Below are 26,698 nucleotides of genomic sequence, written 5' to 3'. Positions count from 1 at the left end.
GGTGTGAAAGATTCCTCTCCTTGTAGCACCACGGTTATTATTCTGCTGCACCAGGAGCTGCCACCCCCCTTCACATCCAGTCCCTCTACTAAAATCTAGCCTGTTTCCCTGATAAGGCTGTTCCATGAGAAACTACTGGAGGCTGCCGGCCTGATACGCAATGCTTCAGCACACATCACAACATGCCTAATACTGTGTACCGCAATATTAAAACTACCTACCTAATATAAGTCCTCGTGGTGGCCCCCCAGCTTTGAAAGCACCTGAACAAGAGCCCAAAGGATGTTTGGTCTGATTGAGGTCTGGGGAACTGGGTGGACATTTGCACTTACCTCTTGTAGCTGGTGCATGACAAAGAAAAATGGAAGTGTCAAAACAACATGTTTAATGTTGGATTTATGGTCCCAGACTGGTATCTGTTTGCTCTTTGGCCATGCAGAAGGAAGCATTAGTGGTATTATTGCAACCACAGCAGACATGCTAGCATGCGGTACTTCAAAAAAACCAAGAGTGCTGAGCCAGCGGTTGTGGCGCTTTTCATAGATAAAATGCTTATTGGTTGACAAAGAAACAGGAAAGGAAGAAATAGTTCAGTTCACCACAAATACACCGAAGACGAAGAAGAAGAAAGAAAACAAAGGTCAGAAACGCACATGAAAAAGCACAATAGCTGCAACGGAACATTTTCATTGTTTTTAACACTTCGTTTCACTTCCCTTCAAAGATGTTCTGTGTGTATTTGCTTCGCTTGGCAGCAGGAGGAGCATTAAACTGTACATAAGAGCTAAAAGCAGCTATTTTACTGATAAGCAGGGGTTGGATATGACTGAAAACAACCTGTCAATCACAAGCAGTTAGCCAATAGTATACATTTGATATGGACCACAATAAGTGACCGAGGCCATGAAGGGTTAAGCACAATGGTCGGGGCCAAAGGTCGTTTTCCCTTCTCTGTAACTGCAGCTATTGTCCCCTGACATTTGACCACACAGCATGCAATTAATTTGCAAGAATGTAATGTCCTTATTGCTGCTTAGAGATGGTGGTGACTCTTAAAGCAGAGCCAACGGGAATCGACAAGTGATATCGCTAATCGGAATAAATAAATTCTTATCAGTTCCCATCACTGCTCCGGTTCCTGCTCGTTTCATCTCGTGTGTACACATGAGTGTGTTTGTCTGCTGCTGTTTTAACTGGTTCAAGTAAAATCAGCAGTACATTTTAATATAAAAATGCAAATGTCCACCATCAAATGTACAAAGTCTTGGTAAAGTGTTTAAATGTAAACATGGAAAAAGCCAGTGTTGAGTTGTATAGGCTTGCATTTGTAAGGCAAATCCTTTATCGCAGATGTAATCACGCTCAGGAAATGTTTGTATTTGTGGATTTCAACAACTTTGATTTGATTTGATCAGAACTACGGAGACTATCAACCATTTCAGTTCCTGAATAAACAGTTAACAGGACAAATCTGATTAATATTCTCCATCGTCACTCCAATTAACAACGTTAATGTTATGTTGTATTAAAGTGCTGCATTTGTAGCTGAGTGAGAAATGTAACAACACAGTGGACCTCCACTGGGCTTTTTCCTGCGGTTTCAACTTTACGCTTGGACTTAATTTCACGTAACCTGATAATAAGCCATTCATGCATTACAAGTTTGTTTGCTCACCATTCAAAACACATCGATCTGGGCACGCTGGCATGAACTTGATGGTCTACTTCCAGTCACAGCAGGGAAAGAAACAGCTTGCCATTCAAACCCAAAAGTGAGCAGAATACAGATGCAGTTAAGAATTTATTTTCACTTATAAAAGAGAGCACTGGTTGAGTTTATGTATTTTATATGTGGAGCTCACTCCACTTTCATTAGCAATTCTGATTTAAAAGACAACATTTTGTAGCACTTCGAGAATTTCAAATGTTTTAACAGATATCTTGTTTGTGAAATGAGTTGTTGACTTTTCAACCTGACAATTACAAGAAAATGCAGAGATCTAAACATTTCTGAGGGAATGTGTTTCATTTGTGCATGGAAATGAAAAAATAACACAACTGCAAGCATTAGCTGTGTGTGCATTCTAGTTAAACTATTGTCATGGGACCACACAATTTGACATTTTATACAATGGCACCATTATTTCTGAGCTACAGAAAAAAATGCACATTAGGTGCAATATCTAATCTAATCCATCTACCCAATGTGTCTAATGATTTTGGGTTTGTGATAACATGTGTAATGTTTAATGTTGTTGAAACATTCTTCTGCACCAAAAAATAGTTTTGGGATGATTTGTTTGTTTCTTATTTGATTCACATCCATCTGATTGGGTGATATATCCTTATGCGCTGCATTTACAGCTCTATGATGGTTTTTTTGCATACAGAGTGAAATTGCTCAGAGTGACACATCCAATAAAATACAGCAGCAGTGTGAGAGCATGTGGGAGTTTTTCCCTTCAGTTAAGTTGTCCCAAACTTAAAAAAAACGAACCACGTTTTAATGCCCGAAGACAAGCTGACTTTTAAAAATTTGGGGGTTGAGGTTATGGTGACATATTCAGGAATTTGTAATATGTACTTTTCATTATCTAAGATTTCTTAAGGATGGGAAAGTGATATAAAAGTTAAACAAAAGTCAAAATTCCCACCCACATATGAACATTGCTAAAAGAAAGTCATGCTCCAACCCTGAGAAAAGTCATGGTCTTATTCTGTGTACTGTTACTGCGTTTGCTATGACTCAACGAGTGCATTTGATTCTGCCTCTGTCTGGGGAAGGTGTTCTGCATGGTTGCGTATGGGCAGCAGGGAGTGCTAAAGGCAAAAAACTCACTTTTTCTCTTCAAGAAAATGTGAAGATCCCCACGGAAATTCCATACAGGACTGAGAGGGTCAGATGAAGTTTGCTCGCCCACCAAGTTCAGGGTGTGTGTGTTTGATAAAGTTCTCATAGCAGAGATCTGAGACTTTCCCCAGTCTCAGCAGTCCAAAACACTCATCCGAATCTTGCTGACAGCGGACGGCAAGCAGATAGAGTTAATATGAGAAAGCTAATGCATATGAATAAGGTAAATGAAAGCTGATGAATGTTATCCCTTATCTCCATAAAGATTAGACTATTCCCTTGAACCTCTGTCAAGGACACACACAATAAAGAACAAATTTGAAGAGTTAGCTTGTCTAGCAATTTGATGGACGTCGATAAGGTTACATCACAGTTATAGATATAACGTCTGGATGGGGACACCGGGTATGATCTGGACTAAAGCGCCGATGAGGCTTCTGTTCATTTTTTAATAGTTTGTCCACCCTCATGGTCATTGCTGAAAGAAATCTATGTAGATTTCTAAAGACCTTATAACAATATCCTGGAGCTATATAAACATTAGAGTTATTAAAATGAATATGTCTATTAGGGTCTTTTCTTCCCTTGAGTCTACTGCTATCTGACGAGGATATATATACTCTCATTCTCCTCTTTATTTTCTTGGTGTCAGATCAATCATGCACCATCCCAACTCAAGGTGAAACCCATCAAAGTGTCATTCCCCCATTGTCAGTGATTCACAAGAAACTCCGACACACAGACGGGCAGGCAGACAAACAGAAAGACAGCATCAACAAGCGAGTTAGGGGGGAAACAAACAGCCGTGAGGCCCGGAGAGATTAATCTGCTTTACTGCAGTTCCTCAAGAGGAAAACTGGGGAACTTCTCTGAGAACACAATAAAGTCAGCCCATAAACATCATGCAGAAAAGATTAGGTCGCTTCAATCACTGAGATAAGATAAGTTGGTGAAACTTTGCCCAGAAGTTACTGGGTTGACAAACCTCATGAGGTGGCTTTCCTTATGTAAATCAGAGTTTTAGCTGAGCGACAGAGCTGGCGCCTACGTTCACCATGATGTGGACCGCGAGTCTCTGCGTCCTCTGGGCCTCATCGGTCCTCGGAGCGCCGGTAAACAACGAGAGACAGAAGGTGCTGCTGGTCTCATTCGATGGTTTCCGGTGGGATTACGACCGTGATGTGGACACGCCAAACCTCGACCAAATGGCCAAGGACGGCGTCAAAGCCCAGTATGTCACCCCTCCTTACCTCACCATCACCAGCCCGACACACTTCACCCTCTTGACAGGTAAAGGGTTTCATTTTCTACAGCAGCGCTGCTACTTGGCAGGGGATCTGCATATCATGACAGAGTAGCAACCGCTCTGAGTTTACTTTGCAAGTATCGAAAAAGCCACAGGAAAAAGGAATTAGTTGTAATTGAATGTCCCAGGGTCCAACGGCTTTTATAGCTGAGTAAGATGATTATGCTTGGATGACTGAGGGAAGAATTCTCTGCTCCTTTTTTTATTTTTTATTTTGACTCTCGAATCATCAGCGCCCACTAAAAGAAATTTAACTTCCTTGAAATTAAATTCCTCTAATCTCCGAAGTTAGTCGTAAGACCTTGTCCAAAAGCGTCATGCCACTCAGCCCGTTAAGTTGATAGAATTTTTAATGTGAATGTGTCACGCTATGAATAATGAGAGCAAGCCGACTGACAGCGATTCTCTTCTGCAGGCCGCTACATTGAGAATCACGGGGTAATCCACAACATGTTTTTCAACACAACCACCGGAGAGAAGAAGTCTTACTATCAGACTCAGTTTGTGAATCAGTGGTGGGACAATGGCACTCTGCCTATCTGGATCACAGCACAGAGACAGGTCTGCGCAGCACAATTTCCATCTTATCACTGGGAGAGACTGTTTTGCTGTTTACAGAAATAGAAACCATTTCTCTTGACAAAACACCTCTGAAGGCTCGCTGAATGATTTCAGGAAGATCACCGCAGTTATACTGCAAATAATTTTGCAGGCGTAGATGTTAACGGCATGCAAATGACAGCTGCTCTAAGTTTGCTTCAAAGGTTAAGCTGTAGGTTTAAGAAAATTAATCAAAATCCGGCTATTACTGATGTGCTTTCCTAGCATGTTGACCCACAGTATGAACAGATGTAGCTTTCACATACTTGTCAGCGTGTCAAGTGCATATGTCATGTTTATGTTAATGCGGCCTTGTTTTTTTCTAACCTTCCAGGGCCTAAAAGCTGGCTCTCTTCACTTTCCTGGCACAGCTTCCAGTTACCAGGGACAGGTTGCTATGCTGCAGGAAGTGGAGCCGCAGCTTTACGACTACAAGAACGAGACCGCTTGGCGAGAAAACACAGATAAAGTGATGAGCTGGTTCAGAGACCAGGACATGGACTTTGTTTCCTTATACTTTGGCGAGCCTGACGGTACAGGCCACAGATACGGTCCGGACTCTAATGAACGTAGAGAGATGGTCAAACAAGTGGACCGAACAGTGGGCTACATTCGGCAATCAGCTGAGCGACACGGGCTGACTCAACGCCTTAACATCATCATCACGTCAGACCACGGCATGACCACCGTGTATCGTAACGGTCTGGTGGAGGAAATCACCCTGTCAGCGATCCCAGGCTTTTCATTCGGGGACCTGTCCTTCCACTTGGTGGACTACGGACCTTCCGGGATGCTGTTGCCCAAGCCGGGCAGGCTGGAGGCGGTGTACAATGCCTTGAAAGGGGCTCATCCACACCTCCACGTGTACAAGAAGGAGGACGTGCCAGAGCACCTTCGCTTTACTAAAAACGATCGCATCCTCCCCATCGTTTTATGGGCCGACCCTGGATACGTAATCAACGGGGTACGTTGACGGATGCTCAAATTGTGTCTTTCACCCTCTCACCTGACAAGCTGTCAGACAAGATCTTCAGCAGCAATCATACGTGCCAAATCTAACATTTACTCATGCCACGGCATCACATAGTGCCATTTTTGTCAGCAGCTGCTGTGTGGTACAACTGTACGCAGCAATATTTCCCTCAGAGAGATAGCAAGCTCGAAAGTCCACATTAGGATGTTGGAGCGGTGGAGAGTAAAGTTACAGGTTTATCAGCCAGATGATAGTTTTGATTCTGTTTAGACCTTAGTCTTTTGCACTTTGTTGATTAGCTTCAGAGACTCTGAACATCCCCCGGGTCATAGGTATGAGGATCAGGGTTGAGGTTAAAATTAGCAGTTTCGTTAACATTAACCCTTTATACAGAATTACTGCCTGTTTGGATCACCAAAAGGTTTTAACAGAAAAAAATGTAATGCCAAAATATATGAGACTTTATTTGAAATAATTTGCTTAGCATGAGGCTAAAACTGAACCCTAACCCTAGACAGGTTGCTGGTGACCTCGGGGATGTCAAGACGTTAAAACCACTTGCTTAGAGTCAAGATATCATCAAGGCTGGCGTTACAGCATGCTGCTTTACAACAGTAAACATGCATATGAATAAAAGCAAACACAACCAAACTAGAACTGATAAGCCGATGCATGAAAAGCAATGGCCTTTACAAAACTGCAACAATATGGTCATTTCATAGGTTTCCAGTGACTCGAGAAAGTTTACAACCACAAAAAAGTGTGGTAGCAATTCTAGCTCAGAGTTTTATACTTTTACAGCAGCCTGTAGATTTAAATTATGAAATGTAATTATGAGCATGTGTTTCGGCTATTTTATAGAGTAACATGAAAGCAGTCTAACGAGCACGATAATGAATTTCTTTCTCCTTGGAGGATTTAAGTAACGGACTTACTTTTAAGAAAAATGTATAAATGTAATAATTACTTTTGAGTAATGACCCATACAATGGTCACAACAAAAAAGGGAAATGTCTCCAACAGCACAAAATGAATTTGCACAAATGCAATGTCTTTGCTATAACTGTTACTGCTAGGCTATCAAAGCAAAGCTAATGAGACACAATTAAAATCGATAAATGATATCGATAACGGAATCTGAATCGATAAAGTCTTATCAGTTCCTCTCCCTTTTATTCACCCTCAACATAGCTGACATTTGTTCTCATGCAACATGCTAAACTGCAAAGTGCAGCTTCAGCAAACATTCGCACTTCTTGTTGTAACTTATTAACAACCAGGCAATTTATGTGATTATGACCTACGTAGGTGGTCATAAGGATTCTAAATGACAAGCACTTCTATAGCGATAAAGAGCCAGATTAATTATCTGTACATGCCATCTGGGCTTTTTTCTACAAATTTCCTCATTTCTTGACTACAGAAATAATTAAATTACTTAAATTCTGCTCATTGAAAATACTTAAACTGGGCTCTTTTCAGCCAGACGCAAGGAGTTAAATTCTAATCTTAGTACATTACAATTTTAATCAAGTGCATTTGCACGTCCTCAGGATAATCCAGGCCTTGCTGATGACATCCAGTACGCTCTCAAATGCTTCATGAAGCTATTCATGCCTCAAAATTCAAAATTAGCATTTTCATTTGGCTCTACACTCACTCAGTCACTCTGCTGTGCAGCAACTTTGCAAGCGAATGTGTCCATCAGTACTGAGAACCATTAAATCATAACTTAATTTAAAAGAGGAAATTTTAAAATTGTGGAATGTCCTAAAAACCCTGAAAAAGAGGAAAATCGATTTTTTGAACCCAGTGACAAAATGGGTTAAATCCCAGGTCTGTATGTTGGGACTGGAAATTTGGCTCTTTGTTCCCTTCAGTTTTTTAAATACTCCTTTTAGTTTGATCCAAGAAAAAGGATAAAAATGTTGAGATGGTTACATAACATAAAGACAACTGTGTATTCTGAATTCTGGAAATGTGTTGGAAAACTATAACATTTAATTATGAAACCATTTCAAGTATTTCATGAAAATGAACATTTTCGAGTTGGATTAACATTCTCATTTAGGCATTATCACTGGTTGGCAGTAGTCACAAAGGGTGAAAGGGCTTTCATTGCACAGTGTAGACAATCCTCTTTCGCTTGGTCAATACCTCCCTCTGCTGACTGACTGAGAGTAGACCAATCTGGACGTCTGTTGAGGTTTTATTTTATTTGACTACCTTTTGAAAGTTAGATTCTAATTGAATCTATCAAACTGGGTCAAGAGAGTTATGTTATCCATCCTGTCCTTGCAGTATTTCCCAGTTCAATTCCACAAGGGAGAGCATGGCTATGACAACCAAGAGATGGACATGAAGCCTTTCTTCAGGGCAGTGGGTCCAGCGTTTCACAAAAACCTAAAGGTGGGGCCCTTTGAGACAGTGAACATCTACCCCTTGATGTGTCACATCCTGGGCATCGAGCCGGAGGTCAATGACGGCCATCTCAACGCCACCAAACACATGCTGGTTACTAGCACTGCTGCTCGAGGTGAGTTTATATCAGACTAATGAGTCTCTCCCCGTGGCACTGAAAGTGTGTCGCTCCAACACCTGCTCCTTCATTACTGGGCCGATCATCCATCATTTCTGACTTTAGTTGTGTCCAAATCAGATGTAGGGTTGCTATAGGTTACAACTACAAAGTACATCTGGTGTTCTTGAGGCAAGTTCGGAAACATTTCTTTTCCTCCAATGAAGTCTAAAGAGCTCATATATGAAAGAAAAGACTTAAAGAAAAGTAGAAAAGTTCACAAAAATCATATAATCTTCATAAAAACAGCAGAAATGGTCACCTTACTACTGCTTTTCTGCTTTTCAGTAATTTGATATTTTCAGCCCAAGGCCCAATGATTACTGATGAATACTAAAACATTAACGCAGGTTACAAATGTATCCTTTCATTTGGCTCTTGAAACAAAAGGGAAGAAATAACTGGTTAATTTGTTGATTTAATACACATTTGGTGTTTTAGTGAGTATCTGACTGGAAAAATGGCAAATGTGGGAGTGAGTCAGAATACACTACATAGTAATAAAGGAATATGTCAGCCAGAACAACTCACTGATGACTGACTGATGTGTTAAGTCAAAGTGAATCTCAAACATGTATCATCTAGCTGATGTAACAAGGTGAAGAAATGCTTATATCAAAACCAGATATAATTTAGTTAGAACAACCCACCTCTGATCATAATAATAATAATAATAATAATGATAATAATAATAATAATAATAATAATTCAATTATTCACATGTTGGTGTGTCTACTATCTGGTATCATCAAACTAAGGTAAGATACTAGATGTTCTCGATATGCTCACATATTTTTTTCAGTGGTCACGAACACTAAAAGCTGATTGGCTCACTTACATTAATGTGTGATGTAATAATGAAGTCATCAGGTCAGGATGCACTTAGTTTCTTGACCTTTCAGCGACCCACAAACAATCCTGCTTTCTTTAAAATATTTGTTCCATTCAGAATATCTGTGCTGTTGCTTTTATTCAATTTTTATTATTGTTGTTTCTATTAAAAATTAGGTTAATATTAACAATAAATAACAATATGACCTGTTTGACATAATAGGATTTTTTTTTCCAATTTGGGCCGACCAACTTGTCAGGCTTGCTATGAAAACTCAGGAATTTTTATAAAAATAAACATCTAACCAGTTAAAACTTGGCCTAGAATTCAACAACTTGTATTATTTTTTTATGTACACACCCTCTGCCAAGAAAATGCAGTATGGCTGCTTCTGTAATTGTGTTGACTTGTACTGACTGGTAAAATTAACAAATAAAAATTAATTTTTAAATTTTAAATTCACCTTTACACAATAAAGGTTATCAGCAAAGGTAGGCAGTGGACCAAACCACTGAAGCGACCTGAAGCGACCTTGTCACATGACAAGGTGGGGCCAGGTTTCACAATGAGCTCACCCGAAACCCTGGCTGATTAGGTCCCACACCCGCTTTCACACCTTGGCTCATGTGATTAGAGGATCACCAGGGGGTCCTTTGTCCCTCTTTGGGGGAAACTCCCACTGGGTTTAAATCTGGGACTCTCGGCCATTTGACCTTAGAACTGAAGAAGCTTCTCGGATGAGAGGTGAAACGTCTTCAAGCAACTTAAAGAAGTCCAGACGCTTTTCTTTGCAAACTCCTGTGACTACGATGACCTGGATGACTGAGAACCTTCACAGACAAACCACTGAAGCATTTACAGGGGAAGTCCGTTTTTTAAAACCTGATATGCAAAGTGTTCAGTGCATGTTTATTATATCAGTGACTTTATATTTATAATAACGGATTGAAGAGGACGACACTGTTTTTCCCTGACAAACACTTTCTTCAGTCCTTACCACTGCAGTCTCCTCCCCCTTTAGCCACACCCCTAGACTGGTCACCACATAGATAACTGTTATGCTGGATAACCATTAATATCCACCTATGTAATCTTTTTCTTAAACACCATTGCCTGCTGGCTTTTATGAAATATATCAGATCCATATTTTGTGCTTGACAAGAGTGAGAATAAAGTCATCACTGAACTAGCGAGCAAACAAGACACAAGCAGACAAATTAAGTTAGCAAGACGTGCAGATATAAACACACAAATACAAAAGTTATAATATGTGGTTTATAACAGTATACTGTTTTTAAGCCAAACAATGATCCTTTCTTAAATCTACCCAAGTACTTCTGTTGCTCAATCAGAATCAAACTGTGACCAAAAACTAAAGTTATAGAAGAAATCTAAGGATATTGGCCCACACCGTTTTTCACACCATGTGATGAGGCACATAGTGGGTCAACGACCCTCCATAAGGGACAGCTCCCACTAGGGCTTAAATACCTGGGTCTCTTCAGCATTTGGTCTTATGACTGAAGAAGAAACTTAAAGAAGTCAAGGCGCTTTCCTTTCCAAGCTCCATGACCGGGATGTCTTTGAGCTCTGAAAGCAAATAAAAATCGATACAATTAAATAAAACTAACATTTTTTTATGTCAGTGCAAAAATATTAAAGCAAAAGGCTTCATAAAAAATTAAATCTTCAATGTGTGAATGAGTTTGTTTTTCTTTCTTCTTTCAGCTGAAAGTAGTTCACACAGGAAGTACATGAAAAACGCCTTCACTGGACTGGCTGCGGTAGCTGGATTTCTTGTCATAGTGTTTGCAGCAGCAGTGGTCCAACGACTACTCAAGCAGAAACGCAAGACAAAAAGGTAATGACTTACTCATTCAAAACTGTTATACATCCCAGAGAAATAAAAGTTAAATCTATATTTTATTAACATCTGTTGATACATTTGTGTTGATGCCACTTTATTTTATTATGTGTATTTATTATTGTATATGTTATTTTATTATGTGTACAATAAAAATGCGGCCAGTAAAATTTCTTTACTTCTGTGTTTCAGATCAGGAAGTTTGAGAGATCTTCCTGAAAAAGAAGATGCACATCAAACTTCATTTTGAACATCACAATAATGAAGAGAGATTTAAAAGCAGCTCCCTGTGGACGGACCTCCTGGATGATTCTCTTTCATGGCGAATTGCATTAGAACCCAAAGAGCAGTGTGTAAATTATTATTTAAGCTATTTTCAAACAATACAAAGTGACAAGAGAAGGATCGGAACAAGTTTAACTGGAGATGTCCTGGTTTATGTATGAATGAAGAACGTTTAGGTCTTTTTCAAACCTGCTGTAATTAAATGGGAGTAAACATCCATAAGCAGTGCTGTGTTGGGACACTGGAATATAAACATCCGAGACCATTAACGTAACGTTATATTACTTTTATGTACTAAATAAACATAAAAGCCATAAAGCAAAACGAGGTGTTGGGGCGAGGCTGTGAGCAATTAAATTAGGATCAAACGTGCTGAGAACAAAGTAGCGATCATCATATTAAGGCCATCACGTCTCTACTTTCATTTAAAGAAGTGAAAACACGTCTACGGTGGCTGCCAAGTGACATATTTTGAGGAACTATATACTCATCAGTTGCCGCCTCTCCTCGGATAAAAATCTCAAGTTAAACACGGATGCTCAACACTTCCGGTTGCAGCTTTCAACATAGATGTAAACCATCGGGGGTTTTATATTGTCTATATATCAAAAGTTCAAATATATATTTTGACTTTAATTTCCCTTGCACAGCTAAAAATGTACGCCAGAACTGTTTAGTTCTCATTAGCTGAGCCCTCATTTTTTTTTTCTTTTTAGCATAACATTTAAGACATGTATATAGAACACTTTAATCAACATGCTGCCCTTTACACTTGTACTACATGAACTGATTATTTAACTGGTTTACTTGCTTGAGTTTGTTTCTTGTCTAAACCTTGTTAAAATAAATCTTGTGCGTAAAATTCATCAAATAAAATATTCTATTATGAAATTTTTGTGTGCATTTTATTTATATTCTGACTCTACAAGTTTTTAATTCTGTTTTTTTTTCTTGATAATTTTTGCATTCATGGTAAGCGCAGTTTGTCCCATTACATAAGTCTGGATGCTTTAAAAAATGACACATACAACTTTAATTTTTTTAACCTGCGGGATAACAAATTGAAATTTGCCCTCTGGCTAAATTTTGGCGCTCGGGCGTTCTTTTATTTTGAAGGCGGGCCCTTGGGCATCCGGTTTGGTCCCAGCGTAATTCCGCCGTGCGGGCGCCGCGCTGTTCTTTTGATAAAGGATTCTTATGCAAGGGCGAAGGCAGACATGGAGGAACTGAGCGCCGTGGGAGAGCAGGTTTTTGATGCGGAATGCATCTTAAACAAACGGATGAGAAAGGTCAGCGCTGTGAAACCGCGGTGTTAGATTTTATCCACGTATTTTTCCTCCTGTTTTACAAACGGTCTGTTTCTCTTTTGGGGGGTTTTCTTTCAGGGAAAGTTGGAGTTTCTCGTCAAGTGGAGGGGATGGTCATCCAAGTAAGTACAAGTGGTGCTGCTCCGGCCGAAACAATGAAAACAACAACAGCGTGTCGCTTGTTGCTTTTAGCTAAACCCCAACTTTCTTTTTATTTTTGAAAAATAAATAAAAGCACAAGAATCCGATTTTCAACAACAGTAAAATGAAACTCCGTGTTTTCCACCTGAGGGTTTTACACAATACACATTTGCTTCCTTTTGTTCGATATTTACGTTTTGGAAGTTAGCGGATAGCCAAAGAAAATACTTTAGGGCTTATTCATCTTTTCACACATCAGCTTATTCATTTGAGTTATGACGTCGGCTGATTTTATTCATCGGTTTTAAGTTTATCTTTTTTATATCTTTGACGCGGACTGGGGCATCCTAAATTCAGCTAAATTCACGATGGTTACTTGATATTGGATTTAAATGTATATATAAGTATTTCTCTGTGCTGTTCCACTCGAAGTGTGTGTTATACGTGCATGTTTGTGCCTGTAAATCTCCACTACGCCTTCATTTCTTGTCACTTGCCCTCTCTGTTCACTTCACATTGTTGCTGTAATCCACCATCAATGCACACTGTTGCCTGCCAGCTCCATGGCTTTCTGTTAGAACCACATCCTTTGTGTGTGTGTGTGTGTGTGTGTGTGTGCGCGCAACGAAAGGGTGGGGGTTGATTATTTCACTGGTGACTGCAGATCAGAATGGGCCGTTCACCAGCTCCTGATAAAGCGAGTGGTCATTAGACATGTGTGTGATCATTGAAAAGGCCTGTTTTCAGTTTGTTTCTGCTCATTTAGTTATTTTCTCCTCAATTTATGCTCACTATCAAATTATTAGTCACTGAATGGGGCCACTGATGCAGCCACACTCAGGAATCAAGCTAACAGACGCTCAAACTTCAGATTCAGATATAAGATTGAAAAACAAACAAGAACAACGCCACAATGGGCAAATTCAATAACTCAGCAGTGCAACAGTCAGCCCTTGACATCGTGTGCAGGCACCACCAACAAAGCTCTGCAAAACAAAGTTATTTGTGTTGATGGAAAAAAGAAAATCTTCATTCTGTATTTTTACAACTTCTCACTCATGTTGGTAACCTCCATGACCCAAAATAATGCACTTACTTCCTGCCTCAACAAACACACATGTGCTTGTTGTGGAAACAAAAGAAGGGAAAAAAACTGATTCAGTGTAGTACCTAAAGTCAGCAGTTTGATTGATGCCTCACGTATGGTGTGATGTATAGAATCGATTAGATTTTTAACTTTTACCCTTTATAGATTGCGTATCTGTCATCCACTGGCCCAGTCGTTATTACTCTTTAATAAACACAGTTTTTGTAGCTGAATGCAGTACAGACAGGTCTTCACTCACATATTAAGATATTGTTTACTAATTGGCATTTTATGACTTTGTGGTTACACGGGTCTGTTTATCTCTATAAAGCCAAGCTGTCACCAGCTGTAGTGTTGTTTTAATCTCCCGAGTATTAGATTTCTGTTCTCGTCCTGTTTTGAGCTCACCTGAGAGGTCTTTAAATAAAGTGAGCGACTGCCTGTACTCAGTTTATGGCTGCTAGAACAACAGAGTCCTGTGTTCCTCAATGAATGGACTCTGTTGAAAGGTCGTTTTCTAAATCTGGAAGCACTACTCAAACTGTAGAGTACCTTTAGTTTTTGATTTGGATTAACACTAAAATGTGTGTTAATGTTTCGCCATGTCTGCTCATGTCAGACACAACAGCTGGGAGCCCCAAGAAAATATCCTCGACCCGAGACTGCTGGCTGCATTCAACAAGAAGTAAGTGTCTACATTAAGATTTACCGCACTTTCAAGTTTGCCGTGTTACGCGATGCTGTAGTTGTTGCAGTCGTAACCATTTAAAACACACAACATTAATATGAAATATGTTACAAATTCATACCACTTTAATAATTGTCACACAGCCATCTTTGATGACTCCTTGTGTCATGTTTGCTGACGTATTACAGAGAGCAGGAAAAGGAGCTTCTGCTGCGTAAAAGAGGGAAGAGGCCCAGAGGACGGCCTCGGAAAATCCTTGTAAGTTTAATTCAAAAGATAATTCTGATTTTTTGCAGGATTAAGTCCCGAACAGAGCATCTAACATTCCCTTCTTATTAAAAACGTAGGAAAACATGCCTGAAGCTCCAAAGTCGAGCAGCTCCTCGTCTGGCTCGTCGTCATCCTCGTCCGATTCCTCATCTTCGTGCTCCTCTTCCTCGTCGTCCTCGGATGATGACGATGACGACAATGGCCAAGTTAAACAAGTCAGCCCAAGCGTGAGAACGAGAGAGCTGAATCCTGTCCCTCAGAAGAAGGCACAGATAGTCATGGCGAAACAGGAGCCCCCCAAGAAACGGAGCAGGAAACCTCTGCCCTCCGAAGTGAAGGAGTTCCAGCAGAACAAGGGCCCGCGCAAGACAGCCAAAGATACGGATATTCCAGGAGCAATCAAGAAGCCGGTTCACCCGGCCAGCTTTACCTTCATGGGTTTCCACCGGGGCTCAGCCAGGGATACGGTGGGTGGTCCGAACAGAAGCTCCCTCGCCCAGGTCGGTGCTGTTAAAAACTCCTTGAGCTCTGTGGGATCTGGCAGGCCGTTGGTCCAGCCTTCCTCTCTCCCGCTGAACAAGTCCAGCCAAAGCAGAAATGTCACAGAGAGTAAACTTCCCGTCTCCGGTATGAGCAGTGGGACAAGCCTGGATTTAAAAGCAGCTCCTGTTAAATCAAAAGGCGTAGCAGCGCTGAATCTGAATACATCCAAACACCCCATTCAAGGAACCACTCAGCATACACTAAGCTCCCCTAATGGACAAAAGAAACCTCCGGCCCCTGTGATGACACCGCAGCGGACACCCGGTGCTAAAACAGCGGCGTCCTTGCCATCTAACAACGTCTCCTCCAATCAGGGCCTTCAGCCCCTCAACCTGCAGAACAAACTGGTGCAAAGCAATGATGCTCCTGGAAACGGCACGGCGCCAGTGTCAGGCCCCAGAAATGCTGCAAACCCAGCACGGAAACCTGTGACACAAAATCCAGAGTGTAATCCCCCAAAGAGTCCCGCGACCCCCGGAAGACTGCAGGCCAGAAAAACACAGCCCGGCACAGACAAGGTCAGAGAGGTGAACGACATCCAGGCCTCGAGAGTCCAAGGAAGGCTGGAGAGGAGTGGCGTGCATAAATCCCCCACAGATGTCCAGAGCCAGCAGGACAGGTCGGCCTCTAAAGACGGCAAAAAAGCCAAAATGAACGAGATGAGCACGGGAGAGGAGGAGAGCAGCTCCGACTCGGACCAGGATTCTTCCTACGCCGGACAGGTAGCTGTCCAGAGCCAGGACTGGAAGCCTACGCGAAGCCTGATCGAACACGTGTTCGTAACGGATGTCACCGCTAATCTGGTTACCGTCACAGTCAAGGAGTCGCCGACCAGCGTGGGCTTCTTCAGCATTCGCAACTGTTGATTTGACTGCAAACCGGAGCAAACGGAGTGGATTCAAGTTCTGAGACAACTGGAGAAACACACCAGGGAGTGAATGAATGAATGAGTGGGTCAATTTGTTCTTTATCTTTTTGTAGTCAACGATAGACTGTGAGGTATTAAAAAATCATTTATTGATAGTAATTATTTATTTGCGCATGTAAAAAAACAAAAACAAAAAAATCAAACTTGATAAAAATCCTTTCCCCTTGTGAGCGGTTCATCAAAATCACATTTAGCTGTGAGCTAAAATAGCAACGCCCCCCCCACGGGCGGCTGAATCGGTGCAAAACATTAGCGCTCACACATTTATCCACATTGATCTTGTGTGTGTGTGTTTGAGGTATCCTCTGCTTTGTTATATAACAGCAGATAGAAGGAATGTCTTTATGAAGAAATTATGAAAGGCTGGTGTGAGCAGGAGGTCTAGCTTCTTTTATGGATAGCTCATTTAGGTTTGAATAATCTCTTAATGTTGTGAATCCATGTCGTTATAGCTCAGCCAGTTTAAATCTTAGCGTTGAGTCGATAGGGTTTATTTTTGTAACGTTTCTGAAATTAGCTACCTCTTGTTTGTTCATTTCTTTGGGAAAAAATCTCTCCAGGGTATATCATCATTGTGTTTATATATATTTTTATATAGGTCTCAATGTATTGGACTTTGATGCTGTTTAATTTCTGTGTACTAAAAAAAAGAAAACCCCGCATCTGTACTGGCTCCACATGCTGTTGAACTGTGCGCACCATTATCACCTCAAAGAGAAGTTTCATTCCACAATGTAGCCGGTTTATCAGCGCAGTTTTCCAAATGGGCTGAAGCATGCACAGTCAGATACAGTATCTCCGTTTCCCCTCCGACGCTCAGATAAGACTCGGCCCCAGCTGAGGTTCGCTCTTCTTCCTTTGCACCGCTTCCACGAGATATTCACCAGCGACTTGCGTCTTCTGTGACTTGAAATCTTTGAGGAAAGCGGTCTTGTTGCAAAGATCGCGGGCCGCACACCTGAGGACCCGAGCCTTTCAGACGCACCGGAAAAGGTCAGGCATGGACAGCTTAACGACAGATGACCGCAAAACACCAGGTTTTATCAAGTGTGTACTGGTGTTTCGAAACCGGTGCCTAGTACTGAAAGGGCTTTTTTTTTTCTGTTTCGTTTTTTCCTGTTACTTGCAGCTGTGGTCTTCTCATTTCACCCCTCGTGCATGGGTTCAGGAGCTGCAGGCTCGGCCTCCCAGAGGGGAAAAAAAAAGGGGTCTGTCTGATGTAACGGAAAAGAAACTGCAACAGTGTGCGCTACTTTCTGCTCCCTCGAGAGGAGTTCAGCAACAAAGCACTTCGTCTGAACTCTTGTGTCTAATCCTGCTCTGCAGACTGTGCCTTTCTTTCTCTCAGACTAAACACAAAGGCATTACCCCAAAGATAGCTAGAATTTCAGGTTGTTCAATAAAGGAGTTCTCCTGAGCATCCACTGGAGACTACGCCGTTTCTGTTTCCTCGTCTGTATTCTTGTGAAACTGGAAGGGGAAAGAAAAGCCCTGCTGGATGACCTGTTACAGATGTAAAGACGAGAAATATTTGGGGCCTAATTGGAACCATACGAGTGGTGTAGGTGCAGTTTACAGAAGTAGATTGCACTCAGCATCAACTTTTGTTGCATGTGTAATAGGTACATTTGTGGGTTTAGGGTCTTCTTCTTCATGTAGCTGCAGCACACTGTATACAATGTAAAGCAATGTACCACAGACTGGGTGTGATATCTGGTGTAATCAGCACCGTGTGATAGACTACGGGGTAATGCAAGGTGTTAATATGACTTCTTATGTTTTTATATTTACTTGTTTTATTGATAAAGGAACTTTTCATATACATTTTGCCATTTTTTTAGATTACTAACCGTCTCCATTGAATGTTTTCCTTACTATTTATTTCAAATTAAAAGCCTTTTGGGGGATAGCACAGTGTCATAAATCCTTGTATTGTACCACTTGTCAAAGTGACTAATAAAAAGGTACAAACTTTTCAGTCTGGCTCGGGGTTTTCTTTCATTTATCAGATAAGACGAGACATTTCGTGGCGTTGGCTGCTTTGCTTTATATTTATATAAATTTAACATCGCAGTTTCAGACGAATCCCAACATTAAACTCAGAATTAATAATGCTGCTATTTTTCTACCATTTTCTTCTTGCCATGCAACCAAATTGAAATCCTCAGGCCAATGTTAGAGGACTTATTAGGTGTTGCCCTAAATTAAAAAATCAATGAAAGAAGCCAGAAAAAGAAACAATTCTATACATTTACAGTTTTTTATCACTTTCTCTTGATGCAGAGGAGACATTCAGAGTTTATAACAAATTAAAAAAATGCACATGCGAGTCTGCAAATCTCTCCACTGCAGGAGCCCAACACAAGTCCTGTGCACAACTATTATAACAACCACTAGATGGTGGTGTTGCATTTGAAGGTGCGTGCACCTGAGAGTTCGTCAGTGTCTTAATTAGCAATAATTGTAACGAGTTTGTTGGTTTGTTTACATGCTTCCACTTGAATACAGTGACCTTAATACATCAAAAATAAAATCTTTAAATAAGTTAATCATAAAATCAGAAATGACATGCTCTTTAAAAATCAGGCCACCGGTGAAAATATTCTGGCAACACCGACTTTTATTTTGTTCTTATCTATGACTGCACTTCCTAATTTCACATGCTTGCCAAGAGAAATAAAGCCTGACTTCTGTTTCCACGGCAACTTCATCTGATGACGTGGATAACATACTGTACGTGCTCGTGATAAGCCCGTGTGTTCACTTTACTTTCCGTAATTCAGTTGCAGATGCTCATTTCCATGGGATTGTCCTCAGGTCTGTGTGGGCATCGAGTACCGTGCTGATTGGCCGTCCAAAAATCTTGCATCTCTAACCCACAAACCTGTGACAGGCAACAGTCGAGCTCTACACCAAAGACCCATCGGAGAGTCCGTAACCTCTGAACACAACACACAGTTTGTGTATTGTTGCCATGAAAGGTTGATTTAAATATGGGTTGATGAACTTGCTTTTCCTCACCTCTCCTTGACTGCACTCGGTTGTCCTTTGGTTTGGACCCAGGAACTGCCAAACCAGTCCAGATCCCGCTGGACTCCTTTTATAGTCAGGTTCCTGGGGGAAAGTGCCACGAGTGGTATGAAGGAGAGGGGGAGATTTGGGAGATGTCTGAATGTTATGTTGATTTTAAGCTGTTTTAAATCAGCTTGGCTCCTCTTAATATAAGTAGAAATCATTTCACTGTTTCATTACTGCAATTATCCTACATAGGATCAGGATATAAGAACAGGATAAGCACTGCTATGAGTTAGTGTTTTTTCTTGCAGTGGGAGGAGCTACTACCTTTATGGGCGGGAGCTGCAGCTCCTGTGTGTCAGGTAATGGAAGGGAGCGAGCTACAGTAGCCGTCCTGGCACAGACCCAACTGAAACAGGGCATAGCCCAGCACAGAGATGTTTGTTGTTAAATTTAGGTTGGAGATTCCGATTTTATATGTATATACTACGACCCTGGCTAAACTGACCTGTACTGTAAACACGCTGCGCTAATTCACTACTATAAAGGAAGGGGAAATAAAAAGAAGCTTGGACTGTTGAATTTTTTTAGAGGCCCCCTTTATTTCTGACTTCAGCCGTCTCTCACAGTGCCTCCTTTGACATTTTTTTTCAGCCAAGTACCCCCTGAAAGCTCAGTACAATCCAGCGCTGCTGGATGGTTTAACTCCCATTTCAGCTGTTTAAAGTCATCTCTAAATTTATTGCAACCCATTTCTTCCCTCATGCAGTGATGCATCAATGACATCATAGTCTTTCTGATAAGATGTACTAAAAAATTAAAGGAGTAACCAGCCTCTGGGATCAGTCTCCTTTGCAGAGAGTCCCTTTTCATTATTTTTTCTTTTAAATCAATGTGAAAAAAAGAGGTCACTTCTTTCTCTTTATTTCAACCACGAGCTTTAAACTGGCTTCTTACATCAACTCCATCAAGCAACTGCACTGAAAGCAACGTGTGCTTTACTAAACTTCAGGAATTACTTGTGACTAGCTCTTTACTTAAACTGAATGTAGTGGGATTAGCACAATCGTACACTTTCATCTAAAACATGAAACGTACACCCTCGTAAACACAGACGTAATCAGCCAATCACGTGGCACCATCTGGGTAAGGAACAGGAAACTGAGGATATGATTCACACGGTGTCACCAAACTTACACAATGAACGATTGGAAAAATGTTGCCTGGCTGCTTCTGATAGCTGCTTCCTGCAGGATAACATCCCGTGCCACAAAGCTCAGCTCGTCCAAACTGGCTCCACGATGGGCTCCACAGGCACCAGATCCCGACCAGTTGAGCACCTTTGGGATGTAGTGGGACAGGAGACTCACGTGCCATCATGACCCAAATTTTTGAGGAACGGCTCCAACACCTCGTTTGGTGTACGCCATGAAGAATTAAGACACAATTAAGCAAGACGTACCAGTGAGCGCACTTAATCACAACTAATCGTGACAGACTTTAAATCAACCTTTTTTCCTGTGTAAAAAATGAATGTGGCAGATTAGCGTAACGGTATATTCTCAAATGTGAAATCTAAGTGTTCAGCGGGGTAAAATGTAATTATATCCAATTACAGTAAATGAGTAACTCTGCAGTAAAATATGTTGTGACGTGGTATAAGAAGCTCACTTTAAAGCACTGCTATTGTTCTGCTGAGGAGACTAAATGAAGAGGAAAGTCTGCAGCACCTTTCAACACACAGACGCCCCTCTCCCTCTTTCACCACCCCTGTATTTACACGCTCTTAAAAACACTGTCACACAGCCTGACTAACTGACAGAAGTTATCATTACACAAAGCGCTCTATTCCATAATTTATAGAGATCCCCGTCCCAGTCATGTGGAATTCTCCCAAAATAAATTCAAGTAAACACTTATGCGACAAAGAGGCACTCACAGTGGCCTGGTATGCATAAACAGTGTGAACAGTGTGACAGTGTAATCCCCACCCCACGCCCCCAACTCAACACGCACGCGTGCGCTCACACAGACACGCACACCAAACAGCCCAGCCCTGCAGTGACTTCAGGCAGGTTTGGAAGCGAGCCCAAGCCCTCACCTCGCCCCCGGCACCGATGTACCGACTCCGATCCACGACAGCCCTCGCCCACCCCACACCTGACTCCTGGCAAAATAAGCCAGACTCTAATCCATCTTCCATCACAATAACACACACCCCAAACCCAGTTGTTTTGAAGAGTGTTCAGCAAGTTCATCTCCAGGGATGTTTTGTGTTTTTTTTCCCCAGGACGTCTTATTGTTTTAGCAACACAAGAGGCTGTAAATCAATCAGCTTCTCTTCTTAACCCCGGCCTCTGTTTAAAAGATAGAAATAAGCTTTTTCCATGATGCACTGTTGAAAGTTTTTTTTTAAAAGTAGAAAAAAAAACGAAAAAAAAAAAAAAACTACTGGGCTCCTACGGGTTTTTATTTTACTCACCTTTGCTCACCTTGGTTGCAGAAAAGATTTTACTTTATTTTGAGGGCAATAAAATCTAAATAAATTAATAGATTGAGAAATAAAAAACATCTATATGCAGATGTGATACTTGTGAAATCTTATTTTTTAAAGGACGACTCCATACTGGCCTTAAACCAAGCATTTCTGCTTCATCACTGCATTCAGGCCGACTAATGTTGGGACGTAGGGGCCATTATTGGGATTGATCTTAATTTTGTGTTTGTATTTGTTTTTAGGCTCCTCTCTTCCTTCAGGATTTCAGCCAATCGTGGTTGGTTGGGTTTAAAACGCCTCGGATGGCTGCTATTCGATTTCAAAGGGAATGTTTAGAAACCCGATCCAACCCTCCAGCGAGCATACCTACACCCAAGTCTCCTTCGCCCCTCATTCTAAATCACTCCACTGGAGCAGTGTAAACAAACTTCAGTTTGCTCTCTGATATTGAGAGGTTAAGACAAGCGGCAATCCTCCACTATGACAACACAGCCTCAGACAGACGATGTCATCCGTCTTACCTCACTCTTCATCCATCACCACGCCGGAGTCGACATGTCTGACAGTCCCACTCTCGCTTTTCTCGTTGGCACAGGCCTCCACATCTGTCACATTTTCCTCCCAGCTTACTTTTATTACGCCAGATGAACTCCACCTCCGTGCCTCCGAATTCACGGACACCTGAAGGGCAAGCAGGCGGAGAGGATTCCTATTGATTAGTCATGGTATCTGATGTCATCCTGGCTCTGTAAACACTTTTAAAACTGCCACTCGGCTACCTGTAAAAATGTGAGAAAGTAAAGTCGAGCCACGTTAAAGCATTAAAAAAGCAGCAAATCTAAAATTAAATGCATGAATTAATTTTTTTTAAAGAGGAATTTAAAATAAATCTGCTGGGTTAGAAAGTCAGTTGGGAAATCTGGCTTTTAAAATGTTCTGCTTCTTGATGCTTAAATGCTTCGGGAGGTCAAAGGGAAACATATTTCCAAAGGCAACACGTATTGTATGCAGCCCAGCAGACTCCAGCAACGTTAACGTAAAGCAGCAACACCTCTGTGCTTCGTCACCGAGGAGGGAGTTTGTAAAGATAAAAAGTCCTAAACATGAGCCCTGAGGCACATCCAATGATGTATCACACTCCTGATACAAGGAAACTCACAGGTTATATGCTTTTTTCTTTTTATTTAATCCATTTTGTTAAGATTTTTGGGATTGTTAAATTCTGACACGAGATCAACTTTAACTTTCTGAATAAACCCAATAACAGTAGAATAGAAACCTAACAGAGCTATATTCACCTTAGACATGAAGAAAATGTGCCTGGTTCATCACTTTGAAGGAAACATTTAATATTACACACTTATTGGTTCCATTTTAAAACTAAAAATATTTATTTATGCAAACAGATTGCACAGTTTCAGTGTCTGTGACTGCTCATCCTAACCTCGTGGCTGGATACTCCGGGCAGTCCATCACCTTGGCTGAGAAGAAGAAGCCAAATATCAATAACATAAAGTAACTCAGCAACTGTTAACATACCAATATGTATAATATAAACTTAGACTATAACTTTCACAACATTTCATTTCTGACTGATTATTGAGGACAAACATTATTGCGATAAACAGAAAATGAAAATTAAAAAATAGCAACAACGAACAAGTGAAATTCATCTAGAACTTTTCTTTTTATTGCGTGCTCTTCATCTCATGGAGATGATTAACCACAACTTTGCAAAAGTACACAACAAGAACAAGCACACATTTATCCCTGTGTGTGTCTTATTGACATGATAAGCCGCAGCATGTTTCATTTTCCAAAATGAAGCCCGTTATCAAAACGCGATTAAGTTGACATTTATCTTTTCTGCAAAGCTCCACCTTACAGCCTCCAACTGCTTCGAGCTTAGCTGACGACTCCTGGTCTCAAACCAATTTACGTGCGTCATGCATGCAGCGATAATGTTATAACGCAATTTGGTAAAGCATTATTAAAAAGTAACTGAGAATAAAGGAGGCAGGATGATGAAGAGGAAGAGGCGTTTATGTACCCAAGCGGTTTTTGACATATAAGCCTGTTCTCCTCCCAGAGAGCGGTTTCTTTAACACCCACGGGGCAAGAATAAGGAGGAAATCTCCCTCCGCTGTGAAACTGGGGTAACTAAGTCAAACTGTATCAACCAGACATAAGAGGCCAGCGGGAAGTTTGCCCTTCTGATCTTTCTTTAATCTGTTCTGGGGAAGACACAACTACTTTCATTACTGCCGTCAAAGGCTCCCCTCCTCAACTTTCAGCTTCACATCCTAATCTGATTGAGAGGGAGAGATAATATTGACCGTTTCACAGGACAAAGCCGAGTAAATATTTGAGAGTGCTGTTATGATACAGCACATTGGAAATTAGTCTCAGATATTGAGTTTAACCAAATAATTTAGAACAAAACTAACCAAGGAGCAGCTCGTTACAGGTCGATTTCAGGGGCAGTTTATCGTCGACTCGTTAGAGGAAAACAAAGCTCCAAAGTGTTTTTTAGAGTTTTACAAAGACTGCATTTTGGTTTTCTCCTAATCTGGAGTCCTTTTGGCTGAGCGGCATCAGGAGGGGAGCACTGATACCAGCAGTGGGCTGTGAACAAGGCCCGGTGCCGGCGGACCTGCGTGCAACACGACAACTCTATCGGTGAATTTCACAGGTCATTACTCTGGCTCCAGCCCTCGCTGCCTCCAGTGGCTCTGGAGACGGCCAGGTTTTTCTCAGAGACAACAGCTTACTGGGCTTTGTGCTAGCTAAACAAGCGTGTCTGTCTCACAGCAGTAGATTAATGTCTAGATAGAGGGGTTTGCTCCTCAAGGGAGACCTGTAGAGGAGCCATCCATCAACCTTTGGAAACCATTACACAATAACAAAATAAGAAAATCTGAGAGCGGGGCTCATTGACTGAGCCCTGTCCTCTGGGGCTACAGTGAGAGACGCAGGCAGAGGGAGAGTTTCCAGAAAACCAGAGTGAGCATAACGAGCGGTGATTAATAAATTTACAGATTTACCCATAAACCCACAACCAATCAGGAAAAAAGAGAGGTTCGGTTTTATTATTACATTCGAACAAATCCTTTTGATTGATTCCACATTGAGAAGCTGGAATTACTTTAAAAAAAAAGTGCAGAGCAAGAGCTCAAATTTCCAGCAGGCCGACTTCTCGCTAATCGATTAATCCATGCAGCTTCACAGCCGTGGCGTCTCCTGGCTTTGTGGCCTGCAATGGACCTTGAGCAGCATTTTCATTGAGTGTCACTTGCGTGCGGTAAACACACAAACCCTCGGCCCTCCACATGAATGACAGCAAACAACGCGGGCTCTCTGGTTGCGCCCCGCCCTACTACCCCCACCCCAACCCTAACCCCCGAGGAGGAAGGGGGTCACGCAAACACAGCATCTGACTGCCTCTTAATTTGTTTAAAGCAGCCCATTCAAACAGGAACCCCAACGGAGAGAAAATCTCGTTTCCAAGGTCTGTCGCCACGGCTCGAGCTGTGTTGTTTAGGAAGGAGATCGGGACGCCGCTGACGACTCAGCTGACTTCCAGCACACACGGCTTCACAGAGGCGCCAGGTTGTAATTAACACTTTGCAGATTACGTTTACAGGACCAACACGGTCTGCCCGAGTTTTATTACTGCCGGGATTGTACTCGGCCCTCCGGGTATACAAAACTCTCTCTGTTTGACGCTGTCGTGTCCTGCGTGAGAACCTTTGACAGGTGTTGATTGTAGGAAGAGCCAGCTGGGTGTTCACTGTTCCTGGAGATAATGAGAATCCCCCCTTTGCATCGGCCAGGTTTTCCAGCTACGACTGGCTGCAGCCTGACAATATTCATCTATTTCCATCCCTCTATCTGTAGCTTTCATCCATTTATTCGAGCTCATGCTGCTGGTTTAACAGTCTTATTAGAGGAGCAGTGAAACTAATCCATTTCTTGGCAGCAGGCGGCAGACAGCTGGGCAGTGAGGAGTCGCACAAAGTGGCTGATATAATTGCGATGTGATCATTTTCATGCAGCTCCTCGGTTCCTTCTTAGGCGGCAAGCGGCGCTTCAGGTTAACACGCTAAGGTAATAAAACAGCCATTAAAAGAGCCAATGGCCTCAGAGTGTGAGGGCCGAGTCATCAAACATGTCATTTAGGTCACGTTTGTGAGAAGGAACTGTCTTCACAGACACACACAGAATTTAAAAACTGGAAAGTGTTAAGAACACATCAATCATTCCTCACATAAAGTCTTCAGCGTTAGTCTTCAGAGCTCACCATCTGCTAACATTAGTGCTAGTTAGCATGCTGTGCACTTATGCTTTTTAATCTCGAGCCACAGCAGAGACAAACTGCACTCCGTATCCGTCGACTTGCACTTTCAGTGCAGCTGTGGGAAACATCTGCACACATCTGTACCACTAGATGGCACATATCCTCTGAAATACCTTTCAGAGCAGCTTCACACTGTTCAAAACAGGGCAGCTGTCTGTCAAACAAATGTGGACGTCAATCGAAGAACACACTTCAAACACGGAATCGCCAACCTGCAGTGAATTGTGGCGAAAACCTACTGAGAGTTAATTATGGAGCTGAAATGCGGAGAGGTGTCGGCCTCGGAAAATAGCCTGGATTTCCCATTTATCTCCTCAAACCAAACTCGTGTGTCTTAAACACTTCACACTGAATTAGGCTGAAGTGGAAACCCACTCTCCAGACTTGCAGCACTTCTTTCCACTCCATGGCTCGGTGACAAATCTTAAATCTTCCATTCTATGCCGCCTACTGCCCATGTTCCTGTCTTTCATAAGCTCTCTTCTTCCCTCACTCTCCCCCTCTCCATTTGGACCACAGCAGCACCCTTTACCCACAAAATATGCAGGGGAGAGGCCTGATGACTGAGGCCAGTTA

The 26,698-nt window shown here is 41.8% G+C and overlaps 3 protein-coding genes across 11 annotated transcripts in view; 2 read left to right on the top strand and 1 right to left on the bottom strand.

The window, feature by feature from the left end:
* Nucleotides 1–26,698, bottom strand: part of nog1 (noggin 1) — a 101,786-nt gene that overhangs the window by 21,141 nt on the left and 53,947 nt on the right. The window contains exons 5-9 of one of the 9 annotated variants that reach the window (XR_003219699.1): nucleotides 22,287–22,446; nucleotides 20,466–20,679; nucleotides 19,596–19,677; nucleotides 19,275–19,367; nucleotides 17,345–19,194 (exon numbers count right to left, since the gene is read on the bottom strand). The exons of 1 other annotated variant lie outside the window; for it this stretch is intronic. The gene's annotated coding sequence lies outside the window, so the exon portion shown is untranslated. Of the gene's footprint in view, nucleotides 1–10,631; nucleotides 10,731–17,344; nucleotides 19,195–19,274; nucleotides 19,368–19,595; nucleotides 19,678–20,465; nucleotides 20,680–22,286; nucleotides 22,447–26,698 lie in introns of those variants that run through there. 7 more of the 9 variants (XR_003219698.1, XR_003219703.1, XR_003219701.1 and 4 more) reach the window with 7 other exon arrangements.
* On the top strand, nucleotides 3,761–12,180 carry LOC100703793 (ectonucleotide pyrophosphatase/phosphodiesterase family member 7-like). The gene is made up of 6 exons (XM_003442490.5): nucleotides 3,761–4,141; nucleotides 4,573–4,718; nucleotides 5,092–5,721; nucleotides 8,032–8,266; nucleotides 10,869–11,001; nucleotides 11,197–12,180. The coding sequence occupies exons 1-6, from the start codon at nucleotides 3,907–3,909 to the stop codon at nucleotides 11,252–11,254; spliced, it is 1,437 nt and encodes a 478-aa protein (XP_003442538.1). The 5' UTR covers nucleotides 3,761–3,906; the 3' UTR covers nucleotides 11,255–12,180.
* On the top strand, nucleotides 12,430–18,228 carry cbx2 (chromobox homolog 2 (Drosophila Pc class)). Its single transcript, XM_005469064.4, has 5 exons — nucleotides 12,430–12,578; nucleotides 12,675–12,718; nucleotides 14,444–14,509; nucleotides 14,701–14,770; nucleotides 14,860–18,228. Exons 1-5 carry the CDS (start codon nucleotides 12,507–12,509, stop codon nucleotides 16,189–16,191), a joined length of 1,584 nt encoding a protein of 527 aa, XP_005469121.1. The 5' UTR covers nucleotides 12,430–12,506; the 3' UTR covers nucleotides 16,192–18,228.

The sequence above is a fragment of the Oreochromis niloticus genome, linkage group LG4, assembly GCF_001858045.2.
Source record: "Oreochromis niloticus isolate F11D_XX linkage group LG4, O_niloticus_UMD_NMBU, whole genome shotgun sequence".
NCBI classification, from domain to species: domain Eukaryota; kingdom Metazoa; phylum Chordata; class Actinopteri; order Cichliformes; family Cichlidae; genus Oreochromis; species Oreochromis niloticus.
Note: the sequence above shows the minus strand (reverse complement) of the source record. Positions and strands in the feature narration are given on the sequence as shown.

Excerpts from the sequence above, each read along its gene's own strand:
- LOC100703793 (XM_003442490.5), top strand. The coding sequence starts at position 3,907 with ATGATGTGGACCGCGAGTCTCTGCGTCCTCTGGGCCTCATCGGTCCTC. Across the intron at positions 5,722-8,031 it reads CTGGATACGTAATCAACGGG|TATTTCCCAGTTCAATTCCA; the intron begins GTACGTTGACGG and ends CTGTCCTTGCAG. Across the intron at positions 8,267-10,868 it reads TACTAGCACTGCTGCTCGAG|CTGAAAGTAGTTCACACAGG; the intron begins GTGAGTTTATAT and ends TTCTTCTTTCAG.
- cbx2 (XM_005469064.4), top strand. The coding sequence starts at position 12,507 with ATGGAGGAACTGAGCGCCGTGGGAGAGCAGGTTTTTGATGCGGAATGC. Across the intron at positions 12,579-12,674 it reads TAAACAAACGGATGAGAAAG|GGAAAGTTGGAGTTTCTCGT; the intron begins GTCAGCGCTGTG and ends GTTTTCTTTCAG. Across the intron at positions 14,510-14,700 it reads CTGGCTGCATTCAACAAGAA|AGAGCAGGAAAAGGAGCTTC; the intron begins GTAAGTGTCTAC and ends GACGTATTACAG.